The sequence below is a fragment of the Pteropus alecto genome, unplaced genomic scaffold (assembly GCF_000325575.1).
Source record: "Pteropus alecto unplaced genomic scaffold, ASM32557v1 scaffold43, whole genome shotgun sequence".
In the NCBI taxonomy this organism is placed as follows: Eukaryota; Metazoa; Chordata; class Mammalia; order Chiroptera; family Pteropodidae; genus Pteropus; species Pteropus alecto.
In genome coordinates, this window is record NW_006435764.1 from 5,075,944 (window position 1) to 5,097,585 (window position 21,642).

At 57.4% G+C, this 21,642-nt stretch overlaps 2 protein-coding genes across 10 annotated transcripts in view; both read right to left on the reverse strand.

Moving 5' to 3' along the window:
* Positions 1–364: 364 nt before the first annotated feature.
* KLC2 (kinesin light chain 2) lies at positions 365–10,364 on the reverse strand. Of its 8 annotated transcripts, none has more exons than XM_015588884.1 (16): positions 10,250–10,364; positions 9,140–9,378; positions 6,339–6,569; positions 6,115–6,184; positions 5,257–5,479; positions 4,532–4,619; positions 4,316–4,417; positions 4,050–4,223; positions 3,841–3,940; positions 3,194–3,243; positions 3,014–3,081; positions 2,464–2,572; positions 2,207–2,362; positions 2,006–2,130; positions 1,716–1,773; positions 365–1,349 (listed from the first exon to the last, which is right to left on the reverse strand). In XM_015588884.1, exons 2-16 carry the CDS (start codon positions 9,365–9,367, stop codon positions 1,266–1,268), a joined length of 1,866 nt encoding a protein of 621 aa, XP_015444370.1. In that variant the 5' UTR covers positions 9,368–9,378; positions 10,250–10,364; the 3' UTR covers positions 365–1,265. The 8 variants fall into 8 exon arrangements, with proteins under 8 accessions (XP_015444370.1, XP_015444366.1, XP_015444369.1 ...); XM_015588880.2 differs by having other exon boundaries at positions 2,006–2,151; positions 9,140–9,415; positions 10,250–10,338; XM_015588883.2 differs by having other exon boundaries at positions 10,102–10,272.
* A 7,302-nt stretch (positions 10,365–17,666) lies between these two features.
* Positions 17,667–21,642, reverse strand: part of PACS1 (phosphofurin acidic cluster sorting protein 1) — a 103,393-nt gene continuing 99,417 nt past the window's right edge. The window contains exons 23-25 of one of the 2 annotated variants that reach the window (XM_006911074.2): positions 20,541–20,767; positions 19,163–19,282; positions 17,667–19,035 (exon numbers count right to left, since the gene is read on the reverse strand). In XM_006911074.2, coding sequence (XP_006911136.1) covers positions 18,920–19,035; positions 19,163–19,282; positions 20,541–20,767 — 463 coding nt within the window. In that variant the 3' untranslated portion in view covers positions 17,667–18,919. The remainder of the gene's footprint in view (positions 19,036–19,162; positions 19,283–20,540; positions 20,768–21,642) is intronic. The other variant, XM_015588842.2, reaches the window with a different exon arrangement.

A 21,642-nucleotide genomic window follows, 5' to 3' on the forward strand; every position in this document is an offset into this window, starting at 1 on the left:
CATTTATCTAGGGTGCTGGCGCTCCTAACTCGCCAGCTACATCCCCAGGAGGAAGGTGTCTTTCACATTTTATGTGAAAAAATGAGTCGGTAACTCGCTGAAGGTCAAACAGCTTAGTGAGGAGCAGAGCTTAATCAAAGCCCACGGTCTCTAGAACCTGGGCGATGAAGCTTGTTAGATCCTGAACCTATGGGGCCCCCAAACAATTCCAAGATAGGAGCAGAGTATCTGCGCTCCAGCTGCAAGGGACCAGATGTGAGCGACACACACACACACACACCCACGCACTTGCAGCCCTTCACGACCCCACTCCCAACCTAGAGACGCTGAGAGCCCTAGGCCTCAGCCCAAAAACAAGCCCGGCTCAGATTCAAACCATCTTTATTTCTACAGCAACATTTGAAAATAGAGCGACCGCCTACACCCCGAACAAGGGCAGCCCCTCCAGCCACAGGTTGGGGGGCGCATCACTGCCCCTCGCGAGAAGCTGCAGGCGTGGGAGGCGTGGCTGGATGGCTCGACAGGCAGTGCCTGGGGCGGGGTCAGGCCGTGCCTGGACAGGGCCAGGTGAGACGGGGCAGTGCATAAGGCCGGGATGCAGGGCAGGGCCCGGCGGTGAGGGGATGGGCAAGGGGAAGGCTCGCCGTCCCGGGGCACTGGGCGATGGCGGGGACAGGCGCGCCCTTCAGAGGCCGGGAGGAGCTCGAGAAGGCCCAGGGAACCCTTTGAGGAAGCCCCCCAAGATGTGTTGTGGAGCCTGGGAGATACCACCGCGCAGAATGGGGGTGATTAAGGCGTGGGCGGTACCACTAGAGAAAGGCGGGGTGAGGGGAGGCCCGGGCAGTACTAAGGACTGAGAGGGGCGTGGCCAATAACTTATTTCTCTATATACAGAAGCAACGGCCAGGGGAGGACAGGGGTGCTGAAGGGACGACAGGTGCTTAGTGTTCTGGCTCTGGGGTCTGGGGAGGGCGGGCCACTGAGCCTCTACCTGGAAGACTGGGGCCAGCCCTTACTGCTGGCCCTGAATCTAGGGAAGAGGGGGCCCTGCTGGAAGGAATAAATAAGGGGTAGAGCTGGAGCGGGGCAGGCCCAGACGCCAGGGCTCAGGCTGAGATGACAAGGGAGGAGGTTACCCTGAGATTGAACAGAAAAGACAGGGGTCCCTGGGAGAGACAGGCGGGGCAAGCAGCAGGCCCATGCGCAGGGCTGGGGGTGGGGGTAATGCCAGGTGGCGGCTTTGATGACCGGCTGCCCCTTCGGTGTTAGCCCACCAGGGAGCTTCGTCGGGAGAGGTCCATGGAGCTGGAGCTGAGGGTGCGGCTGTCAGAGAGGCCTGTGCCTCCAGGCTGTGGGCAGAAGGGGCAAGTGGCTCAGCATTGTGCTGCTGCTAGTCTGCTTCCCTGGCTGGAAGGGGAATGGGCCTGACCAGCCAGAGTCCCTAAGCCTGGCCCACACCTTGCCCTGGTGGCCTGACACCTCCACCCACCTCCACACTGACTGCTGGCACTGGCCACTTGCATGTCCACCCAAGCAGGGGGTGGGTTTCCCTCATTTGTCTCCCCAGTTTCCAGACCAAAGCCAGGCCTGGGATGGAGACAGGAAATGTTGCAGGATGAAGAGACATGTTTGAGAAGCTGGGCAAGTACAGAGGGCATAGAGGAGGCCTTGGGCCCTGGGCCTCAGCTGCCCAGTGCCCCGACACCCACCCGTACCTGGACCGGCTCCTCCACACTCTTGTTGAGGAAGTTGAGGGAACTGGCCCGCTTCATCCTGAGGGGAAGAAAGGCTGGGATTTGCATATGGTGAAACTTAGAGGGAATGGGAAGGGGTTCAGGTTAGGACTGGGGAGGGAGGCTAATGAGAGGGGAGCAGATTTGGGGGGCTGGACCTTGAAAGGAGGAAGTTTACCCTGGGTCAGGGGCTCATCTGGGATTGGTGGATTGTTGGGTGAGTTCTTGAGAGGCTTGCCCTGGGTGGGGGGCTTATCGATTCAGAGGCTGACCTGGGATTAGAGGGTTCCTGGGGGCCACCACCCTGCAGCTTTTTCACCAGCATCTCACTGCTGCGCCTCAGGGCATCTCGGAGCTTCCCAAAGGAGCCGCTGCGCCGCAGGGAACCACTGCCATCCTGTGGGGTAGACAGGTCTGTCTGTATGCCATGCTGGCTCCGCAGCCTCCTGGCCCAGCCCACCCCCTAGACTCACCCCACTCCACTCAGCTGCAGGCCCTGCCTCCTCGAGGTCAGACTCAGACCGAGCCCCAGCACCCCCGGCCGTGTCGCGGCTGCCACGGCGGTCTCCCCGCCCGCCGCCGTCCTTCAGCAGTTCCACCACCTTGGTCTGGCTCGCAGGGTCCAGGCCCTGAGGGAGCAGAGGGCGCGTCAGGGGGAGCAGTGGGCTGACCAGAAAACATACAGGGCCACGCAGCTCCCTGCCCACACCCCTCATGCCTGTGGCCCCACCTGCTTGCGGCTGCGACTGGCGCAGTCCTCCAGTGTGTGCGCAGCTTCTAGCTTACCCTGGCGCCGGTACAGGGCCCCCAGGCTGCGCAGGGTGGTATTGACGGTGGGGCTGTGGACAGGACAGGAGACAGTCTCAAACTCCGTGTTCCGCAGGAACCAGGGCCTGTCCTGACATCCAGCCCACACTGGGCTCTAAGGAACCATCCGGCCAACCAGAATCGTGCCAAGCCCTGGGCTAGGCCTGACTGCATGCTTCTGTCTTGGAAGCACCCCAGGACCAGGGACCTGACCCCACAGCCCTAAGTGAAATGTTGCCACTAGGACTAAAAACTGGGAGACCCAAGAGTGAAATAATAGGCTGTCTTGGTGCAAAAAGCCATTCTGAGACAGGTGGCCTGTGACCCAGTCCCTGAAAAACAAGCTGGTAGAGGTGTGGTCCTGGGGATGAGCAGTATGAAGTGTGCGACCTGAACTCAGCCCCCGCCCCCCAACTGGGATACTGTCTCCCCAGCTACCTGCTCTGCCGCCAGCCCTGCCCTGCTTTCCTCACCTGTCTACTTTACAGGCCTTGTACCAGCTGCCATATTCCCCATAAGGGGTGCTATCCCAGCGCTTATCCTGGGGGAAAGAATGGTCAGGAGAGGTGGGAAGAGCAGGCCCCCCTCGTCCACACACCCCCAGCTTCACCGTCCTTCTCTGGACACCCGCCCAGCCCTGCCCACAGAGCTACCTTGCTCTCCTCCCGTTCCTCTGCGTGCATCCAAATGGGCTTGTTGTCACCTGGGGAGAGAAAGGGGGCCATCACCAGCCTCCCATTAAGGCCTCTCCTGGTGAGGCTGGACACAGGACTGGGGAGGGGGTGAGTGGTACCCTGGAAGGAACAGGGTTGGGCTCTGTTAAATAAACAAAAAACAGACCCAAACATTACTGACACTCCTCTGGAACAGAGTTGACTGTGGCACAAGCCTGTGACTGAGGCACTTAGGGGAACAGATGCTTAAGATACCTCAAGCCTACAGCCTGAGGCATGTGCTCGGCATGAATGACAGGCCAGGCTGAAGGGTCCCAGAGCAGAAACTGACTATCGGGCCAGAAGGTAGCTTCCCAGAGCGGGAGACATTTGGGCTGGGCTGTCGTGGTGAGCAGTTGCCCAGCAGAGTAAGGGAAAAGGCTCTGGGCCAAGGGCATGGGGTATGCAAAGACTGTATATGGCATGAGCAGGGCGCAGTAGCTGTGTGTCCAAGCTCACATGTGCACACGAGTGACCAGAGACCAGCCAGACCCCAGGCATGAAGACCTGCCCAGCTGCCATGGATGCTGATGGCTGAGTGAGCCTGTGCTGGGTGAGCTGGGGGCACACAGTAGCCAAAAACTCACCATTGACAGAGCCAAACTCCTTCTCATGAGCACGGGTAAGGATCTCCTTGTACAGGGTCTCTGCATCCTGGTACTTGCCCTGCTTCAGATAGCAGGAGGCCTGGAGTGGCAGGGGCCAGAGGATGAGCAGGATGCAGGGAGCTGAGCCTTTTCCTTTCCATCCTCCCATAGCCCCCTCCCTCCCTCCAGCCCCTCCTGGCCCAGGGTACCAGGTTGTTCTTGGTCTTGGCCACATTGGGGTCATCAGGCCCAAGGCGTGTGGCATAGATCTCCAGTGCCCGCCTGTAGTAGTATTCAACCTCCTCAGCTTTGCCCTGGTTCTGGCACAGCAGGGCCAGGTTGCTCAGCTGCTTGGCGACATCTGGATGAAACTTGCCTAGGACCTGGGATGGGAGCAGGGGCCAGTGGCTGGGCTCGTGGCCGGCCTGGGACCCCCACCTGTGCAGCCCTCCTGCCCGGCCTCGCCTGCTCCCACCTTTTCCCGGATCTCCAGAGCCCGCTTGCACAGTGGCTCGGCCTCCTTGTACTTGCCCCGCTTGCCGTATAGAACCGCCAGGTTGTTTAATGTCGCTGCCACCTAGAAGGTGGAAGAATGGAGGCTCGGTGACCTAGGCCCCTGCTGGCAAGGGTTCTGGGACTTGGGAGCTGCAGAAGGCAGCAGCAGCCTTCACCTCCACCCACCCTCACTCACAGCCGGGTGATCCTTGCCCAGTGTCTTCTCACGGATGGCCAGAGCGTCATTGAGCAGGTGGGCAGCCTCCTTGTATTTGTTCTGGTCCCTGAGGGCAGACAGAAGCAAGCTGAGGGTTGTCCTGCAGCCCAAAGTCTGGCCCCTAGATCTGAGATCCCAAGATCACACCTCCTATATTTACTGAGTGGGCATGATTATAACCCAGAACATGGGGAGACCTGGTCAGCCCCTGCCCTCCAGGAGCTCAGGGAGCTCTGGGTAGTTCACACACACCAGGGCACGCAGTGCTGAGGTACGAGGCAAACTGTGCCAGGTCTCCCCGCCACCGCCCCCCGTATCTCGTGTCCAGCGCACCTTGTTTTCTCTTCCCCGACACCTTTGCTCACACTGCTCTTTCCACCAGGGAAACCTTTGCTAATCCTCTCATGTTCCGGGCACACTCGCCTCTCACCAAAGAGCCTACTCAAACCACGGTGCCCAGAGAAGCTGTGCCGATGCCCGGTGCCCTGAGTCCTCATGCGCTGTCCCCTCTCTGGTTGTGTCCAGGTCTTTCTCCTCTTATTCATGTCTGCAGCCCAGGCCCGTGCAGGTCCAGGCACCTGGCTCAGCCCCCCTCTAGGCACAGGTTCTGCTCTCTGCTGCCCGGAGGAGCCTGAGTCCTGGCCCACAGCAGGCACCGAGGGTTTGTGACCCAGGGCTGGAGCCTGTGGCCAGAGGAGCCTCACCGATAGACCAGTGCCAAAATGTTCAGCATGGTGGCCACATCAGGGTGGTCGCGGCCCGATGTCTTCTCCAGGTCTTCGAGTGCCTGCTTGCAGAGTGGCACAGCCACCTCGTAGCGGCCCTGCGAAGCATACTGGATCACCAGGTTGTGCAGGGTGCGCAGCCGGGCCGGGATTTCGTAGCCCCCATGCTGGGCAGCCACATCCCCTCCTCCAGGGCTGGGAGCTGCAAGGTCAAAGGCAGGAGCTCAGATGGACCATCTGCCCCCTGGGCTGGGCTAGCACATACCTTTGACCCATCTGACACGTGGCAAGTCACTAACTGTTCTGTCTCAGTTTCTCCATCTGTAGGGTGGGTCTAGTCACTCTTCAGAAAGAGCAGGTGGAATCCCAGCTCTAACACTTCAAGCTGCGTGGCCTAGAGCAAACTACCTGAGCCCCGAGCCTCAGCCTCCCCAGCTGCAGAACGGAGGCCCCGATGTGCACGCAACGCCATCAGCGAGGCGGGCTAGCACTGCACATGCGTCCTCCCCTAACCCTCGGAGGAGGGTCAGAGGAGAAAAGAAACTCTACCAGTGGCCACAGAGCAACCGGTGGCACAATAGGACTTGAGCCCAGCCTGGGTTGCTCTGAAGCTGTGAACTGTGATCCTGCTCCTCACAGAGCTGGCTGGGTGGGGCAGAAGCAATGTGTAACACCTGCCTTTTAAGTTCTAACATGCTGGGATGCGATGATCAGAAACGGAGCAGGAAAGAACATGGCAGCCCCTTAGTCCTTCTTTTTAGTGACGTCTGGGTCCCAAGGTCCAAGAGTTCATCCAGCTCCCCTCCCCTGCCCCCAGAGCCAGCTGCCCCACCGCACCTGAGTTCTGCTCCTCCTCGTTGGGGAACAGGTCATCCAGAGAGTCTTTGGGGACCTCCCCCTTCTCCTCCTAGGCAGGAAGACAGGATGAGGATCAGGAAAAAAGGCTCGAGGTAGCCCAGGTATCAGTGGTTGGGTCACAGCTGAGTTTGCTCCATGCTATCCCCTCCCTGCTCCCAGGACCTCCTGCCTGGTGGCCTGGCAGTGGCCATGGTAGGACTCACATTGGGGGAGGTGTCCTCATCCAACTTGCGGATCTGGCTCATGAACAGCAAGTGCTGCTTCTCCTCCTCGAGCTGGGCCACAGCCTGCTCGCTGCGCTGTAGCTTCTGCTGCGTCCCTGCCAGCTCCTCTCGCAGCCACTGGTTCTCCTGCACCAGGCGCCGCACCTGAGCCCGCAGCTTCTGCTTCTCTGACTCGACAGCCCCCAGGTGGCTTGACAGCGCCAGGATCACCTGTGACAGCCAGCCGGGACGTGAGTCAGAGCCCTGTCCACCCCCAGCCTGGGCTGCCTGGGGCACTGGGGCCCAGCAAAGGACTAGGCCTGGCCCTGCCTGTGAGGAGCTGCAGGGCTGAGGGCTTTGAAGTTCTCTTCCTGTCAAGGGAGTTTTCCCCCAAGGCCCCGAACCATAGTCTAAAACCTGAATCCAGGTGGCTTGGGGATCCCCAATTCCTTCCTTCTAGGGCAGCGGTCCCCAACCATTTTGGCACCAGGGACCAGTGCTCCTATGAGAATCTAATGCTTGATGATCTGAGGCGGAGCTGAGGCGGTGATGCCAGCGCTGGGGAGCGGCTGCAAATACAGATGAAGCTTCACTTGCTCACCTGCCGCTCACCTCCTGTTGCACGGCCCGATTCCTAACAGACCACAGACCGGTACCGGTCCGCAGCCCAGGGGTTGGGGGCCCCTGTTCTAGTGTCAGAAGCCCTGGGTTCCCAGGCAGGCTCTGCTGGACTGACAAAGTCCATCCCCTCTCCTGGGCATCCAGCTAGTTGTCTGCAATGATGGTCCAGCTCCCACCTCCTTGCCCTGATCATGAAGAGAGCAGTTCGGGGTGCTGCGCTTTCCCAGAGCTAGCCGTTCACTTCCTTTGTCTCTCTTGGGGGTTGTATTCAAACCCCTGCAGCCACTGCTTCCCACCCCACGGCTAACACTTTCCCAGGGAACCCTGATAGATGGCTGAAGGACCACTGAAGGACCCAATCTGACTTCTGCTAAGGGTCCAAGTTGGCCTCTGCCTTTCTGCAGCTCCCATGGAGGGAAGGCGTGCGTATCCCAAACCCCCAGAAAGTCTGAGGAACCACAAGCAGGTAAGAAGACCCAGAGGCCTAGCTTCAGCCCCCACCTGACTCCTTTCCTGAGCTTCTAGGCTCTTCCTGCCTTGGAACCTTGCATATGTTCTTCCCTTTCTCCATCCTTCACATTCAGGTCATTTCTGCAGTGAAGCCTCTTCTCACTTATGCCCACAGCCCCAGGAAAGCATGGCACCTTCCACTCCCTCTACGCCATCCTATTGCCCATCTGCCTCAGTGCTTGCACACACAAGGAGGGCCCCTGTGTGTTCATCTCTGCACCTGGCAGCCAACTGGCCGAGGAATGAATGACCAACACATTGCCCCTCCGGAGGATCAGGCTCAGGAACCCTGCACTTTCTAGTTGATTAGCAAATGTCTTAAGTGACAGGTGTTTTCACAACCACTAGCTTTTTAAAAAGTTCACCAAATGGCCTGGAAGTACATATAGCATATGGTATGATCCCTATTTTAAAGACAAGGAAACCAAGATGAGACCACCTGCCCAGGATTCACGGAGCCAGCCAGTGTGTCAGCCAAGATCTGAGGGGGCCAAGACTTTCCCTCCGAACCTAGCTCCTTCTCCATCTGCATATCATCCAGGCAGCCCCAATGTAAGAGGGCCAAAACAGAACTGCTGATCATCCAGGCTCATCCCCTTAAACTGCTCCAACCTAGGAGTTACCCTGCCCTCCTCTCTCTCCCTTACTTCATCCCCGGGTCCTCCTGGACCTACCTCCAGAACATCTAAAACTGGTCCCCTTCTTTTCACCCTTATGGTTACCCTTTTAATCCAAGCCACCATTTCTCACTTGAATTCCAGCAGTGGCTTCCTAACTACCTCCTACCTGCTTCCATTCTTGACCCACTATAGTTCATTCCGCATACCTCAGCCTGCGGGAGCTTTTAAAGCCTAAGTCAGACTGTGTCCCTTGACTGCTTAAGGCCCTTCAAAAGCTTGCTGATTTCCTGAGAATAAAACTCAGACTAATAAGGTACAGCATGATCTGGCCCCTGCCTTCTCCATAGGCCTCTCCTTCCTCAGCTCCAGTCACATAGGTCTTCTCTCAGTTCTCCCCTCATAAGATCTTTCCTACCTCAGGACCTTTGCACATGCAACCTCTTACCTGCCTCCCTCCTCTAGAGGCTGGGTCCATTTCTTCTGTCAGATCTTGGTTTAAATATCATTTCCTCAGAAGTCTTACCTGGCCAATAAATAAGACTCCCCACTACAAATTCTTACAAGATCTTGTTCCTTTCTTTGAAGAACTTATCACTGTGTAACAAATGTTTCTGTCTTCCCGATGGACTAGGGCAGGGATCTTGTCTCTTTTGTTGAACCTGTATCCCTGGCACCTACCATATTGCCTGGCACATAGTAGGCATTTGATAACTTACCTGTTAATTAATGAATATAAGAATGAATGGAGGGGAGATTCTTATGGGATTTCCTTTTCCTTCTCCTATGCCATTCAGTCTCTGCTACCTCACAGAGAAGCTAAGAACAGGGTTCTGTGTATGGGGTAAAAATGATCAAGCTTCTCCTGGGTTAAGGACCGGCTGGGGTCTCCAAAACCCACTCATTTCTTCAGCAGATATTTACTGGGTCCTTCCATGGGGCTCCAGAGTATGGATAGTTCCCTGCTCAGATATGTTCCTACATTGCCTTTTTCTAGAAGGCTCCATCCCTCCCTCCTGTGGCCTCCCACCTCAGCGCCCCGGATCAGCCTACCTGGGCCTCCCCCAGCCCCAGCTCAATGGCCTCCAGGGAGCGACGCAGGAGAACGCAGCGTTCCTGTGAGCCGGGCTCAGCCTCGCCAGCTTCATGAGCGACCAAGGGAGCGAGAAGAGCACGATGCTCCCCGCGCAGAGTCTCCAGCCCTTGGATGACGGCTTTGGTGCCCAGCACGATCTCATCCTGGCTCAGCTTCTCCTCTCGCGGCAGCACCATCGTGGCCATTGCCGTGCCGCCTGTGAAGGCGAGAGGGCCGGCAGGCGGGTGCCGGGCCTGGGGCCACACCGCCGTCCGCCCCAGATTAGGTAAACACCTCCGGTCCCTGGACGCCTGGGTCCCCGGGGTGCCCACGTCCCCAAGCCAGCAGCCCGCACCGTGCCCGCGCTCGGCCTACAGAGGGCGCGCCCAGCTCGTCTCGGCCCGGGAGACGCAATGCGGTGAGGTAGGTGAGGCTGGACCCGGATTCGGCTCAGACCACGGGCTCAGGCAAGGCTTAGGAGGCCCAGTCTCGGGTTTCCCCGGGGATTCCCTCAGCCAGGGCCGGGCGCGTCGGAAGACGGTCCTATGGGATCCTAGGGGCTCACTCCCACGCGGGAGACCCCGACCCCTCCTGGAGATCCCGTCCCAGCCCCTCGGAAAACTCCCTCCCTAACAGGCAGGCCGAGCCACAGGACCCTTCACCTCGCGCGCGCCGACTCTGGAAAGACCCTCGCCCTAGGGGAGTTTAGATCTCGGGTTCTCCGTCACCTCAGGCCCCGCCCACGGCGACCCTTCCCATAGGCTCGCGCGACGTCCTGCGGACCCCTCCCCCTGAAAAGGCCGAGCAGCCACCCCCGCCACCCAAGACCGCGCCCCCTCCCCGCGAGTGGGCCTGGGCCTCCCGCAGGCCGCGCCCGCATCCTCCCCTCCTCTGGGCCGACCCAGAGCCTACTCTCCCGGCCCAGTCGGCCCGCGCGGACCTGCGCCTCCCGCTCGGGCACGGCTCCCGCTCCAGCTCCGGCTCCCGCCCCGTTTCACTCGGACCCGCAGCCGTGAGCGGGTCCCACTGCCTCCATCCCGCCGGCCTTCCCAACAGTCCCCGCGCCGCCTTAAAGGTGAAGCTGCTACCTCGGCGGCGTCGGAGGGGGCGAAACACGCTCTTCTCCGCCCGCCGGCTGCCTTAAAGGAGCACGCCAGCCGGGACTGCTCCAGGCAAGAAGTGGGGGGAGCCGGGGCGTGGCCACCAGGGGCGGGGCGTGGGCTGGCCGGGGGCACCCTTCCCAGTGGCCGCCTCCGCGCTCCTGCGGCCTCGGATTCCTCAGTTGTAAACCTTTCCGAGGCCGCAGGGGTGCGGAGGGGCTCGGAAGTCCGTGAAACTGAGGCACGGGGAGACGGCCCGGAGTCCACAGCGAGGCATCGGACATTTCTTGACATTTATTGAGGGAGTTGTCACTCTCTGAGCGCTGTGTGTCAGGCGCTTTGGTGCCTTAAGTGGGTTAACTCAGTGAATGCTCGCAAATACCTCCTGGAGTGGGCACTGGTGTTATCCACTTCTTGCAGATCCGACCACCCAACTCCTTCGGAGCTGTTCTGTCCCTGTAGGGGGTTCACGACATCCTAGGGCTGCTTCTTGGGGGGAAGGGACCGAAGCTGCTGACCTTAAGGGAGAAAAAAGTGGCACAGGACAGCTGGTCATCTGCCGAAACGAAGACTCATGCACTTGTGGCTGACCACCACAACAAATGCTGTTGACCTGATGATCAAGACAAGGACATGATGTCATTCGGGGCTCAGATGAAATGTCACCTCTTCAGGGAGCCCTTCCTTGATTCCTGGCTCCCCATGTAGAGCAGCCCTCCAGTCCATCTCAGACACCCACTTAATTATCTCTTCTAACATTTTCCCTGTCGCTTTTCTGCCTCCTCCTTGGAATGCAGGCCACGCCCTGCCTGTCTTGTTCACGCCCAGAATAGCCCCTGGGCAGCCAGGTAGCATCGCTCAGTAAATGTTCATTTTTAAAAATGGTCAGAAAGGCGCACCTGTTGGCCTTGTTAGGTCTCTGCCAGGTCCAGGTTTTGATCTGGAGTTCTGCAGCTCTGGATTTGTGGCTACCTTGGCACTGACTCACTGCTTCTAGGTCAGTGTCACTAGTGAGTGGCAGCAGGGTAACTACCCCAAAGGACAAAACCTGCAGAGCGAGACACTGGTCCCCAGGGATCCGAATGTTCCTCATGAGTCAGGATGGGCCCAGGCTCAGATTCCACCAGCCTCAGCATCCTGGTGGAGGTGAGAACCTCCTTAGCATCACCTCTGACAGAGAAGGCCCAGCACCCCTAGCACAAGTACATCCCGCGACAGGGCGTTAGAAGAATGTTTTTTCCTAGACCCAGAAGTACCTTCCTGCAGGGCTTCCCTCACCAAACTGAAGCTCCGTCTTCAGGAAGAACAGTCTGCTCCCTTTTGCCAATAAAGATATTTGGAGACCATGGTAGTCTTCTCCCTGCCTGGGTGGACGGTCCCTGCCTCAGTTGCCTGGTCCTTCTCCATCCCGATTTCTCTTTTCTGGATGTAGTTTAGTGTGTCAGTCCAGACACTGTTACTCAGCCCAGTGCCCAGGGGGATCCAGCAGGGCGTGAACTGTACAGATCACAAAGGGATGGGCCCCTCTTCATGAGCGTGCCACCTGTCCACCGTGAAGTCACAAGTCAGGTTGACTTGGACAGCCACTGCACCGTGTCTGCTCAGGGTAAGCTTGTCAGCTGAAACTCCAGATTGCGTGCATCCCAGGTATATCCAGTAAGGTTCTTCTCCCCAATACTGTGCTGCTGCCAACGATCCCCCCCCGCCCCCAGTGATATAAAGGTAGCTAATAGTCATATGGTGCAAAATCAAAAGGATTATACAAGTGTACTGTGCTGCTGCCAACGATCCCCCCCGCCCCCAGTGATATAAAGGTAGCTAATACAGTCAGTCATATGGTGCAAAATCAAAAGGATTATACAAGTTACAATGAAATACTGTTCTTTCTCTGACCACTGTCCTCAGCCATGCAGCTCCCCTGCCCAGAAGCACCCGTTACCAGTTTCTGTGTCCACCTGTTACGTTGCTGCATCAGTGCAGAACTTGGGTTTATCTTTGTCAGTTTCATCTGGTCCGTTTTCCTCCAGAGCCCTGAAGATTGGAGTCTTTTGGCTTTGGGGTCTGTGTTTTTTTTTTTAGCCCTGGTGTTAGCCCTACCTCCCAGAGGCACTCCTGGCTACGGTGTGCTAAGACTGCCTCTGTGCTCAGTCTCCATCAGCCCATGACTGCACTCCGAAAGGAAACGGAATCTGGAGCCCAGGGCGCCTTTGTCATTCTTGATGAGGCTGGGTTTCAGAATCTCTCTTGAAGGAATTTTGTCAGAAGACTCTCCTTTTAGAGACTGGGATTCGGTGGTGCCAGGATGTGTCCTGGACATCTCTTATTTTAAAACTTTGGAAAATTAAAAATTAAAAAATAAATAAAACTTTGGCAGTGCCCGTGATGTGCCCCGCTTTATTTCACAAGTAAGGAAACTGAGGTGCCGAGAAGGGAAGGCAGCTGCATGAGGTGAGAGCCTGCTGTTCCTGGGGGGCTCAGGCACCCGGTGACCACTATGTCTTTCCATAATCTAGAATCCAGGTCATTTTGTCCCAGTGTGTGAGGTAGACTGATGGCATGGAGTAGAGGTCAAGAGAACCAACTCAAGTGCTTGCTTGTCACACCTACAAAAACAGTGCTAACAGCCTCAGGCAGATTCACCCAGGGACATGGAACAAACCAACACCTGTGTACCACATGCACACCTCCATGAGCGTGTTTATAGGTTCGCGTAGTGCAAACCACACATGGCGAAGCGCGAACACATCCACGACCCCTGCTTTCTCCCCTTGTGCATTCTGAAGAGCACATTCCTATTGTCTTCTTCCAGGTAAATGGAAAGATCATTTTTTAATCTTCCTTTGTGACTTTTGCTGGGCTCTTGCTCTCTGCAGGCTTTGTGATTTCTCTGAGATTCTCTTTTGGCAGCCGGCCTGATCCTCCCTGCACGCCAGGTGGAGGGAGGGCCGGCTAGTTCTCAGGCTCTTATCTTGCTTTCAGCTCTTGACCTTGCATGTGTTCAAAGCTTTTCAACCATCCACCTTTTTATCTTGTGGCTGAGGATTGTACTGTGAGTCTCCAGGAAAGACTGTTACTTCATCTACTCTGTTCTCCCCACCCCCCACCTCCCAGCAGCTGCTGGTCTCCTGCCAAGCTGCTGATGGGTGCTCAGTTAACTGAGAGTAAAGGAAGAAGCCCATGCTCAGTGGTGATTCAGCTCCTTATGCCGTTTTCTGCAGAGCTCATCAGCTTGGCCCTGCCCGGCCCAAGCCTAGGGAAGTTGTTCTTGCTACTTTTAATGTTGTTTTCTCCCTGAAAATCACTCCCACTGCTCCCACTCTTCTCCTTGGATCCTCGGAAGCACACATCCCACCCGAATCTGCTTTCTTAAATAATTCTCTTTCCCCTGGCTAGCTTCACTCCCTTTCTTCGAAGTGATGGGGGGGCGGGGCACTTTTCCCAAGCAGATCATCTCCCTTGGAAAGTCGGCAAGTTCACCCATAAACACTCGAGTGGAGGCTCCTTAGAGATCATATCTCCCTGAGTGATGCACAGCTCACAAACTTCCTGAGTGTTCTGTGCCACTGTGAACACTTCTGGCTGTAAGTTCTTTCTGCCACTGAACCACGAAGTGACTCTGCTCTGAGCGAGCTCCCAAGAGGCTCCCGATTCCTGTCCCGGTAGCCACATGGCAAATCTGCACCATCTTTTCCTCATGGCCTCCCAGCGGGACTAGAGGGGGCCCTGCCTGGGCTCAGCGGGAGGGCACGCAGGCTCTGGGGTCAGACCAAGCTAAGTTCAAGGCCGTATTTCTCCATCTGCCGGGTGTGCAGACTTAGGCATGCTGTTACTTCATCTGTTTCCTCATCTGTAGAATGAGGTTCCTAATACCTACCTTGTTGGGGCCTCGAGAGAATGGAATAAATAGCAAAGTTCAGATCTTAACATTTTGCCTTGTACGTAATGGACACTATGGCTCGTAGTTATTTATTATCACCATCAAGCTCACTATTGGACAGATCCTGTGCTAGTGAGTGAAGAGTGGAGAGAAAAATATTAAATATAAGGGCAATCTCTGCTTATGGTGGTGTTGGAGAGAAAACATATTCAGAATGAAAGCAAGCAACACGAGGCAGCAGAAGAGAAAGATGAGTCTGAACAAGTGCTGAGATGTTTGGTGCTGGCAGTAGTTACCCTATATCAGCGGTCTCCAACCTTTTCGGCACCAGGGGCCGGTGCTTCTATGAGAAGCCTGATGATCTGAGGCGGAGCTGAGGTGGTGATGCTGGCGCTGGGGAGCGGCTGCAAATACAGATGAAGCTTCACTCACCTGCCACTCATCTCCTGCTCGGGTGGGGGTGGGGAGGGGCTGGCAGTTGGAGATTCCTGCCTTCTGTGGTCAGGATGGAGGCAGCTCAGCCCGGCAGGGGCCGATCTCACCCTCCCCCTAAGGTCAGCTCTCCATCCAGCCAGGTTTATTCCCCTAAGCTCCATCCAGACCTATATATTCAACTCCAGTTGGACGCCCACCTTTGAATAGCACACACCCCCCTTGCCCAAACCCACCATCTCCTACCCAGATCTCCTCCAGGGCTGTCCCACCATCTGCCTGTTCACTCAGGCAGACGGCCAGTCCCAGTCCTTGACTCTCTCCTCCGACCCTCTTTCCTAACCAGCCGCCTACACCTATTGATGCCACCTCCTAAGTAGGACTCCTGCCTCCATCTCCCCACCTCTTCTACCCCTGCATCTGTCAACATCTGCACCAAAATGCCACCCCTCTGCCTTTGGAGAATGTTTCTGGCGGCCCCGTGGGCAGGTCCGCTCGGTCCGGCCTCCACTCTCAGTGACCAGGTGGGCAAGTGGTCCCAGATGTAAATCTTCCACCTGGGTCGCCTCACGTTTGGGGCCTTTAAACCACTCCTGCACAGCCCCCACCCCCTTCTTCCTCTTTGCTCAGAGTACGCGTCTCTCTTCTTCCGGGGCCTATGAGAAAACTCGGGTGTCTTTTGGGCTGTGGCCTCACAGTGTCTGAGTGGCAAGTGTGGATTAGGGACCCCATTCCGGCTGCAGGAGGGCAATTTGTTCTCTGTCACAAACATGTATTGTGTGCCGATGATGTCAAGGACATAGCAAGGGAAAAAAATTAAGTTCCTGTTTTCTTGGGACTTACATTCTAGTGAGAAGAGACAAAATAATTCATGCCAAGGAGTGAGAAGCGCTAGGAAAAACAAAGATGGGTGACAGGAAAGAGAGGAGCTAGTTCGGACGGGTTGAACAGAGAAGGCCTCTCTGAGGCGACAGCTTAGCCAAGACTTGAATGAGGGAATAAGCCATGTGGACATAAGGGCAGGAGCAGGATAGGCAGGGGGAGGGGCTTGTGCAAAGGCCCTGAGGCAGAATGTGCCTGGTGTGGCGGGGCTGTGGGGGCCACTGAGCGAGGGCAGTGGATGGAGATAATCATGCAGACCTCCGGGGGCGGATCAGGGAGGCCTGGAGGGTTGTGATGAGGGCTCTGGATTCTATTCCTAGTGGGATGGGAAGCCATTAGACAGTTTGGGTCAGTAACTTAACATTTTAAAACGTGCTCGCTGGCTTTTGTGTGGACAGACTACAGGGAGAGTAGGTGGAAGCGGAGATAATAAGGAGCCTGTTGGAAAGTCCCGACGAGGAGCAGGAGCGGCAGAGAGAGCGGTGAGGGGCTGGACCGACTGAAGGGAAAGGCGACAGGATGTGCCGGTGCGCTGGTCGCTGGCCGAGAAAAGAGTCAAGGATGAGTCCAGTTTCTGGCCTCCGCAACCGAAGAATGGAGAGAGAAGTCCGCGCACAGGAAGCGTTTCCCACCGCGGGGCTGAGGGGAGAGGAAGCCAGAGGCCAGACCTCCTGGTTGTCCAGTGTTTCGAGGCTGGGCAGACGGGAGGACACAGCAGGGAGGCAAAGAAAGAGCGGCTGGTGGAGGAGGGAGAGCGCAGTGCTGTCCAAGGCCAAGTGGAGAAAGCGGTTCTAGCAGGGAGTACGTGCACCCAGTGCTACTCGGGGGTCAGACGAGAAAACAGACCTTGGATTTGGCACCCCGGGTCATCGTGACCTTGGTAAGAGAACTTCTGATGGGCTTGTGAGGAGAAAAGCCTGAAGGAGTGGGAGGAAGCGGAGACAGGGTAACGAACGCCTCCTTCGAAGAGTTCGGCTCTAAGGGGAACAGAGACTCGGTGCGGCAGCCAGATGGGATCAAGGATGGGGAGGTTGATTCCAACGTGGGAGCCATTACTGGGTGTGTGTGAGAGACCCGGGAGAGAGGGGGGGCGTGTGATGCAGGAAAGGGGGGCAAGTGCAGGAGCGAAACCCTGGAGGTGGGAGGGATCCTGTGGGTGGGAGCAAGGGAGGGCGCTGATGGCCACAGACAGGACCCGGAGGCCCTGCAGACAGAAGCAAGAAGGCTGGGAGAAGCTCCTGCCGCCTGCTCTCACCTCTCCACCACCAGCGCCCTCTTTTTGGTTCTGAGCTGGGACCCAAGTCTGCTTGCCCCACACCTTTCCCACTTGGGATTCTGGGAAGGTCTCTGGGGCACACGTTCACTCTGCCCAGGGTCACTCGCATTCTCTCCAGCCACTCAGACACAAGCCGAGGTGTCTCCTCTCACCCACCAGTCTGCACGCTTCATCTGGTAACTCACGTGTCCCTTGCGTTCTGGGACTCTTCCGCAGACCTCACTGGACCGTCCCCTTGGGAGGCAGGCGTTAATTCCATTATCCATGCTAGGAGCTGGCACAGGGTCACACCCCGGGGTCCCAGAGCCTCCCTCTGCTAGACCATCTGACCACAGGGCTTCAGGAGCCAGGGACAGCCTGCCCCACTTGGCTGCCCACCCCTCTGTGGCTGTGCCCCGCAGGGTGAGAATACCAAGCCCCGCAAACCAGCCTCCACCTCTGGGTCCTTCACGGGAGGCTTGGTGTGCAGAGCTGTTTCCCGTTTCTAAGGTTAAGGGCAGACAGGAAAGCCAACTCAGTTAGGGACCCAGCAGCCCCACTCCCTCCACCTACAGAGGCAGAGAGCCCTTTGGCCTCAGACCTCACCACCGTCCAGAAACTATGGCAGGACATCAGCCTAGTAGAGAGAGAGAAGCCAAGTTCTAATTTTCAACCAGAGGAGTGTCCCTAATGTGTCACTGCCTTGGAAAGTGGGATTTTGGGGTGGCGAGTCCCAGGGAAAAATGGGATTTCAGTGTGGGAATGATGATCTGTTTCTGATTCTACTTGCCTCCTACTGGGCCAGACACCTCCGTGCCTCTGTTTTTATGATTAAGAAAAACAGGAATTTGCTTCTTTCCAGCCAGTTCCTAGTAGATGAGTGGAGGTGGCTGCGTAGCGCCGAGGGGTAGGGGTCAGATGATCTTGCGTCAATGAGAGGCACAGAGGCCCAAGGCTTGCTGGTTGGTAAGAAATCACCGGTTTATTGAATGAAAAATCCAGCATCCACTCAGCCCCTCCCACTCCACCCCTCTCTGCGGCCGGGACGGTAGCCCAGCCCCGAGATGCTCTGGACAGCAGGGCCGAGCCGTGGGTGAGAACTGGGAGTTTGGAGGAAGGATGGAGAATGAGAAAGATACTTTTCAAAATGAAGTTCTGTGCAAAACTTCTAGAAGGGGTGAAAGGGCAACGGAAATTTCTGGAGGTGCTGGCGGGAGGAGGGCTGCAGCTAGGATCCTGACCCAGTGTGCTTAGCCTCTCCTGAGAAGGCTGATGGTCAAGGCTGAGGAGGGGCTCAGACCCCCAAGTCCGTGGTGAAGGAAGGGAATGGCGCCTGCAGGAGGGCGACTGGACTCCGGGGCCCAGGAGCGAGGAGGGGCAGAACAGACCAGGGAGAAGGAGACGAGTGGACGTGGTGGGAACAGCGGGGTGAGGGGGCTGGGGGGCCACAGACGATATACTGGTGGAGGTCTGTCTCCCATCTCTCCTGAGTCCAGAGTTTCAGGAACAGGCAGACTGTGCTGGGTAGAGGGCTGGGAGGCAGAGGGAGGGGAATCAATAACAAGGGGGAGCCACAAGGACAGGGACCGATGCCCAGACGCGTCACATGGAACTATTGAGAGCCTGGCCGTGCAGAGAACCAATGAAACGCTCGGGACACACATCTACAGGGGACCTGGGGGTGGTCAGGAAGTCTCGCGTGGGAGAGACCAAGAAGACCCCTCTGTCATAGAAATACACAGCATGGACACAAACTCTGTCCTGGGGGCGGGAGCTGCCCCTGTGACTGTGGAGCGGAGGGGTCCTGTGGGCTGTAGAAAACGGGAGGGGGAGGGCTGGACTTCCCGCTGCGGGCCAGGATTCCAGCTTTCCCATTTCCAGGAAGGGAACCAGTGCCACGTGGGAGAAAGAGGTTGGAAGTCAGGTGAAGGAAGGCCCGGAGGACTCAATTCCAGGGACTGGTGCCAGAAGACAAGATCAACATGCCCCACGCCTGGATCAGGAGGGAGGGGGCTGCCCAGTGAGGGGACTGAGCAGTGGGGAGGAGGGGACGTGTCCCCAGTGGCAGTGTCCTTCAGGACTGGGCAAGGGAGATGCAGGCCCCAGGGCCAGGAAAGGGGATGCTGGGCCCGGGCCTGCTGGCCTCCCCCTGCCTGCAGGCGGTGAGGCTGGTGGCAGTGCCAGGAGGGAGAGTGGCCAGGAGACAGTGCCCTCAGGTGGCCTTGCTGCCACTGAACAGTCCCACTGGAAAGTGCTTGACATGGGTGGGCCACTGGGCCGCTAGCTGGAAGAACTTGATGTCACTCCACTCGACTCCATCGATGGACACTGGGGATGACAGGGGAAGGGGAGGGCATGACCAGGACTGCTAAGGCCACCTTTCCAGGGTCCCTGGGGGGCATGGCCTCCCCACCCCCACAGTCCCTTGTCCCCTCCTCCTTGCCCGCGCCCATACCTCTCAGCATGGTCTGCTGCTGCTTGGCAGAGCAGATGAGGCGGCTGATGCCTTCGATGACCTGGCTCTTAGAATCCACCTCCTTTTCTCGAGGTTTCTTGCTCAGGAAGATGGTGGGAACTGAAAAGCAAGCAGGAATCCCATCTGTTACGGCCCCTGGTAAAGCAGCCATCCCTCCCCTTCCCCAGCCCACCGCCCCCTCTTCCTGTGGGTAGGGGAGGTGATCTGCAGAAGCTAACCCCTCCTCCCTGATCCCAGGGTCTTTGAGTTCCTGTCTTGTTCCAGCTCTGTTCCTCCCACCCCTTGGGCCTCTATATCTTCACTTGTGTAACGAAGACCAAGGACCAGATGGTCTCTGAGGTTCCTTCTTGCTTGAATGTTCTAGGCAGCCTGTGAACACTCGCAGGCCATGGAGGAATGTGCCTGCTGCCGCCAGGAGGCAGGCGCACAGAGTTTGTACCAGCTCTCTCCGAGGGGTACTCCTTGTTCCACTCCCGCTTGAGAAGAGGCAAGGACGGGGGGCACCGCCCCAGGCCAGTCTCTGGGGTGCACCTGTAGGTTTTGGCTATGGGCCTGGCACAGCCCCTGCCCATCCCCCAGGGGTTCTCTGTGAAGCAGAAGCTTGAACATAAAGCAGCCCAGCTGCCTTGGGAGAGCAGAGAAGGGAGGGTCCGCAGTCAAAGGAAGCCCCCTTCCTGAGAGCTGCGGAGGTGGCGGTGCTGTGAGGGCCCTAGGTCACACCAGCCTGCCACTGCAGGTATACTGCCAGATCTGCGGGTTTACAACCTGAACTGACAGCTGCGAGTGCTGCCTCTGCACGGGCCTGGTGGCGGGGACTCCTGCCAGAGTGCAGGCTCCAGGGCCCCCCAACTCTACCTCTGGTGCCTGAAGCCGCTCCTCTTATCTAGAATGGGCTGTATTCCCCTCAATTTTTAAAAAACAACTATGCCCTTTTGCTCACGAAGGCCTGAGTGGCCTCCAGGGTTGGGTGTGAATGTGCTGCTCCATGGGGCCAGGATGACCATGGGCTGTGGCATGGAGATGTCCTTCTCTGTCACAGTCCATCCCTGAGGGCAGTGACCAGAAAGGGTCCCTTCCTTACAGCAGCACAAACTGCCTCGGCCCCTGAGGTGCTGCTGCTCTGCAGGCAGGGACCAGTGACTCACTGGGGACCCCGGTTTCCTTTGTTATAGGAGGAATGGCCTTGTCCCACAAGGTGAGGCAGGACCCCCATGGGACCCCAAGCTGGACCACATGATGCTTGTGCTGCCTCACCTTCATCCAAGGTCTCCCAGAAGCAGATTCCATCCCAGACCCTGAGAGAGGAGGCTGGGAGGTCTGGTGGCCCTGATCGTCCCTGGCCTCAGATATTAGTTACCTTTCTTGTTCTTCTCTTTGGTGACCACGGTCATTGCCATGGTGCCGGAAAGCTGAGCCTCCCCACCATGGGGCAGGCGGGAAACCTGCACTGAGCGGAAGACGCTCTTGAGGGTGTTCTTGGAGCTGGTATCTCTCTTGTCACCTTCCCTCCTCCGCTCCCCAGGGTGGCCTAGCCAGTAGTCCACCTGGAGGCCAATCACGTCCCCATATGGACTGCTGGGGCTCCTGGAAAAGGGCAACAAGAACGGAGAGTCAGCCCTGCCCTCGGTCCCCAACTACAAGGCCAGAAGCGGGTGGTGGAGTGGGGACCGCCAGGCTCTGGGAGGGGCGAGGGGAGGCGGCAGGCTAAGTGGCTCCAGGTTCCCTCTCGTCTCACAGGATTGGTTTGAGTAAGATTGAGAGTCAGGCTGATCTGAGGACAAAGCCAGGGGAAGGAAAAGACCCAAATCACTGTGAAGGAACCAAATAAGGTCACAGGAGACAAGGGAAAACAAGCAGCTTTATGAAGGAAAGGATGTATGCACACGCACCTGTGCACACACGCATCCACACACACACGCACGCGCACACCCAGCAAGCAGAGCCTAGGCAAAACGCGGCCGAGGGTTGGGAGGCGAGGCGGGGCGGAGGTGGCAGCACTGCCCACCTCCCGCGGCCCCGGGAGAGCTGACAGGTGCTGACCTGTGACTTTCTCTTATTCATGGCACTTCTAGCTCAGGGATAATTTTAGCTCCGAGGGGAAAAAGAGTTGATGTTTTCTTGAAAGGAGGTGTCAGACACAATAGGTACACAGGCTACAGAAGTCATCTGACATTTCGCTTTCTGCCTGGTTCAGCGGTTCCATGAAATACCAGCTTAAACTGGCTGGGAATGGAGGTTGAGGTGAGGGCTGGTGCCCGGGCCCCCAGGGAGCCTGGAACCCAAGGCACAGGGGCCATGCCTGGCTGGGTGGGATTTCCTCCTTTCCCTTCGAGAAGGGAAGACAATAGGAGGAGAGAGGGCAGGGAGGACAAGGGCTGGGACCCGAGCTCTAAGGCAGGCTTCTCACCATCCTAGAATATTTCATCATGTTCTTTAGGGACCACGACAATGTCGCTGAT

Excerpts from the sequence above, each read along its gene's own strand:
- KLC2 (XM_015588880.2), bottom strand. The coding sequence starts at position 9,367 with ATGGCCACGATGGTGCTGCCGCGAGAGGAGAAGCTGAGCCAGGATGAG. Across the intron at positions 6,185-6,338 it reads ATGAGGACACCTCCCCCAAT|GAGGAGAAGGGGGAGGTCCC; the intron begins GTGAGTCCTACC and ends CTTCCTGCCTAG. Across the intron at positions 4,418-4,531 it reads TGGGCAAGGATCACCCGGCT|GTGGCAGCGACATTAAACAA; the intron begins GTGAGTGAGGGT and ends TCCACCTTCTAG.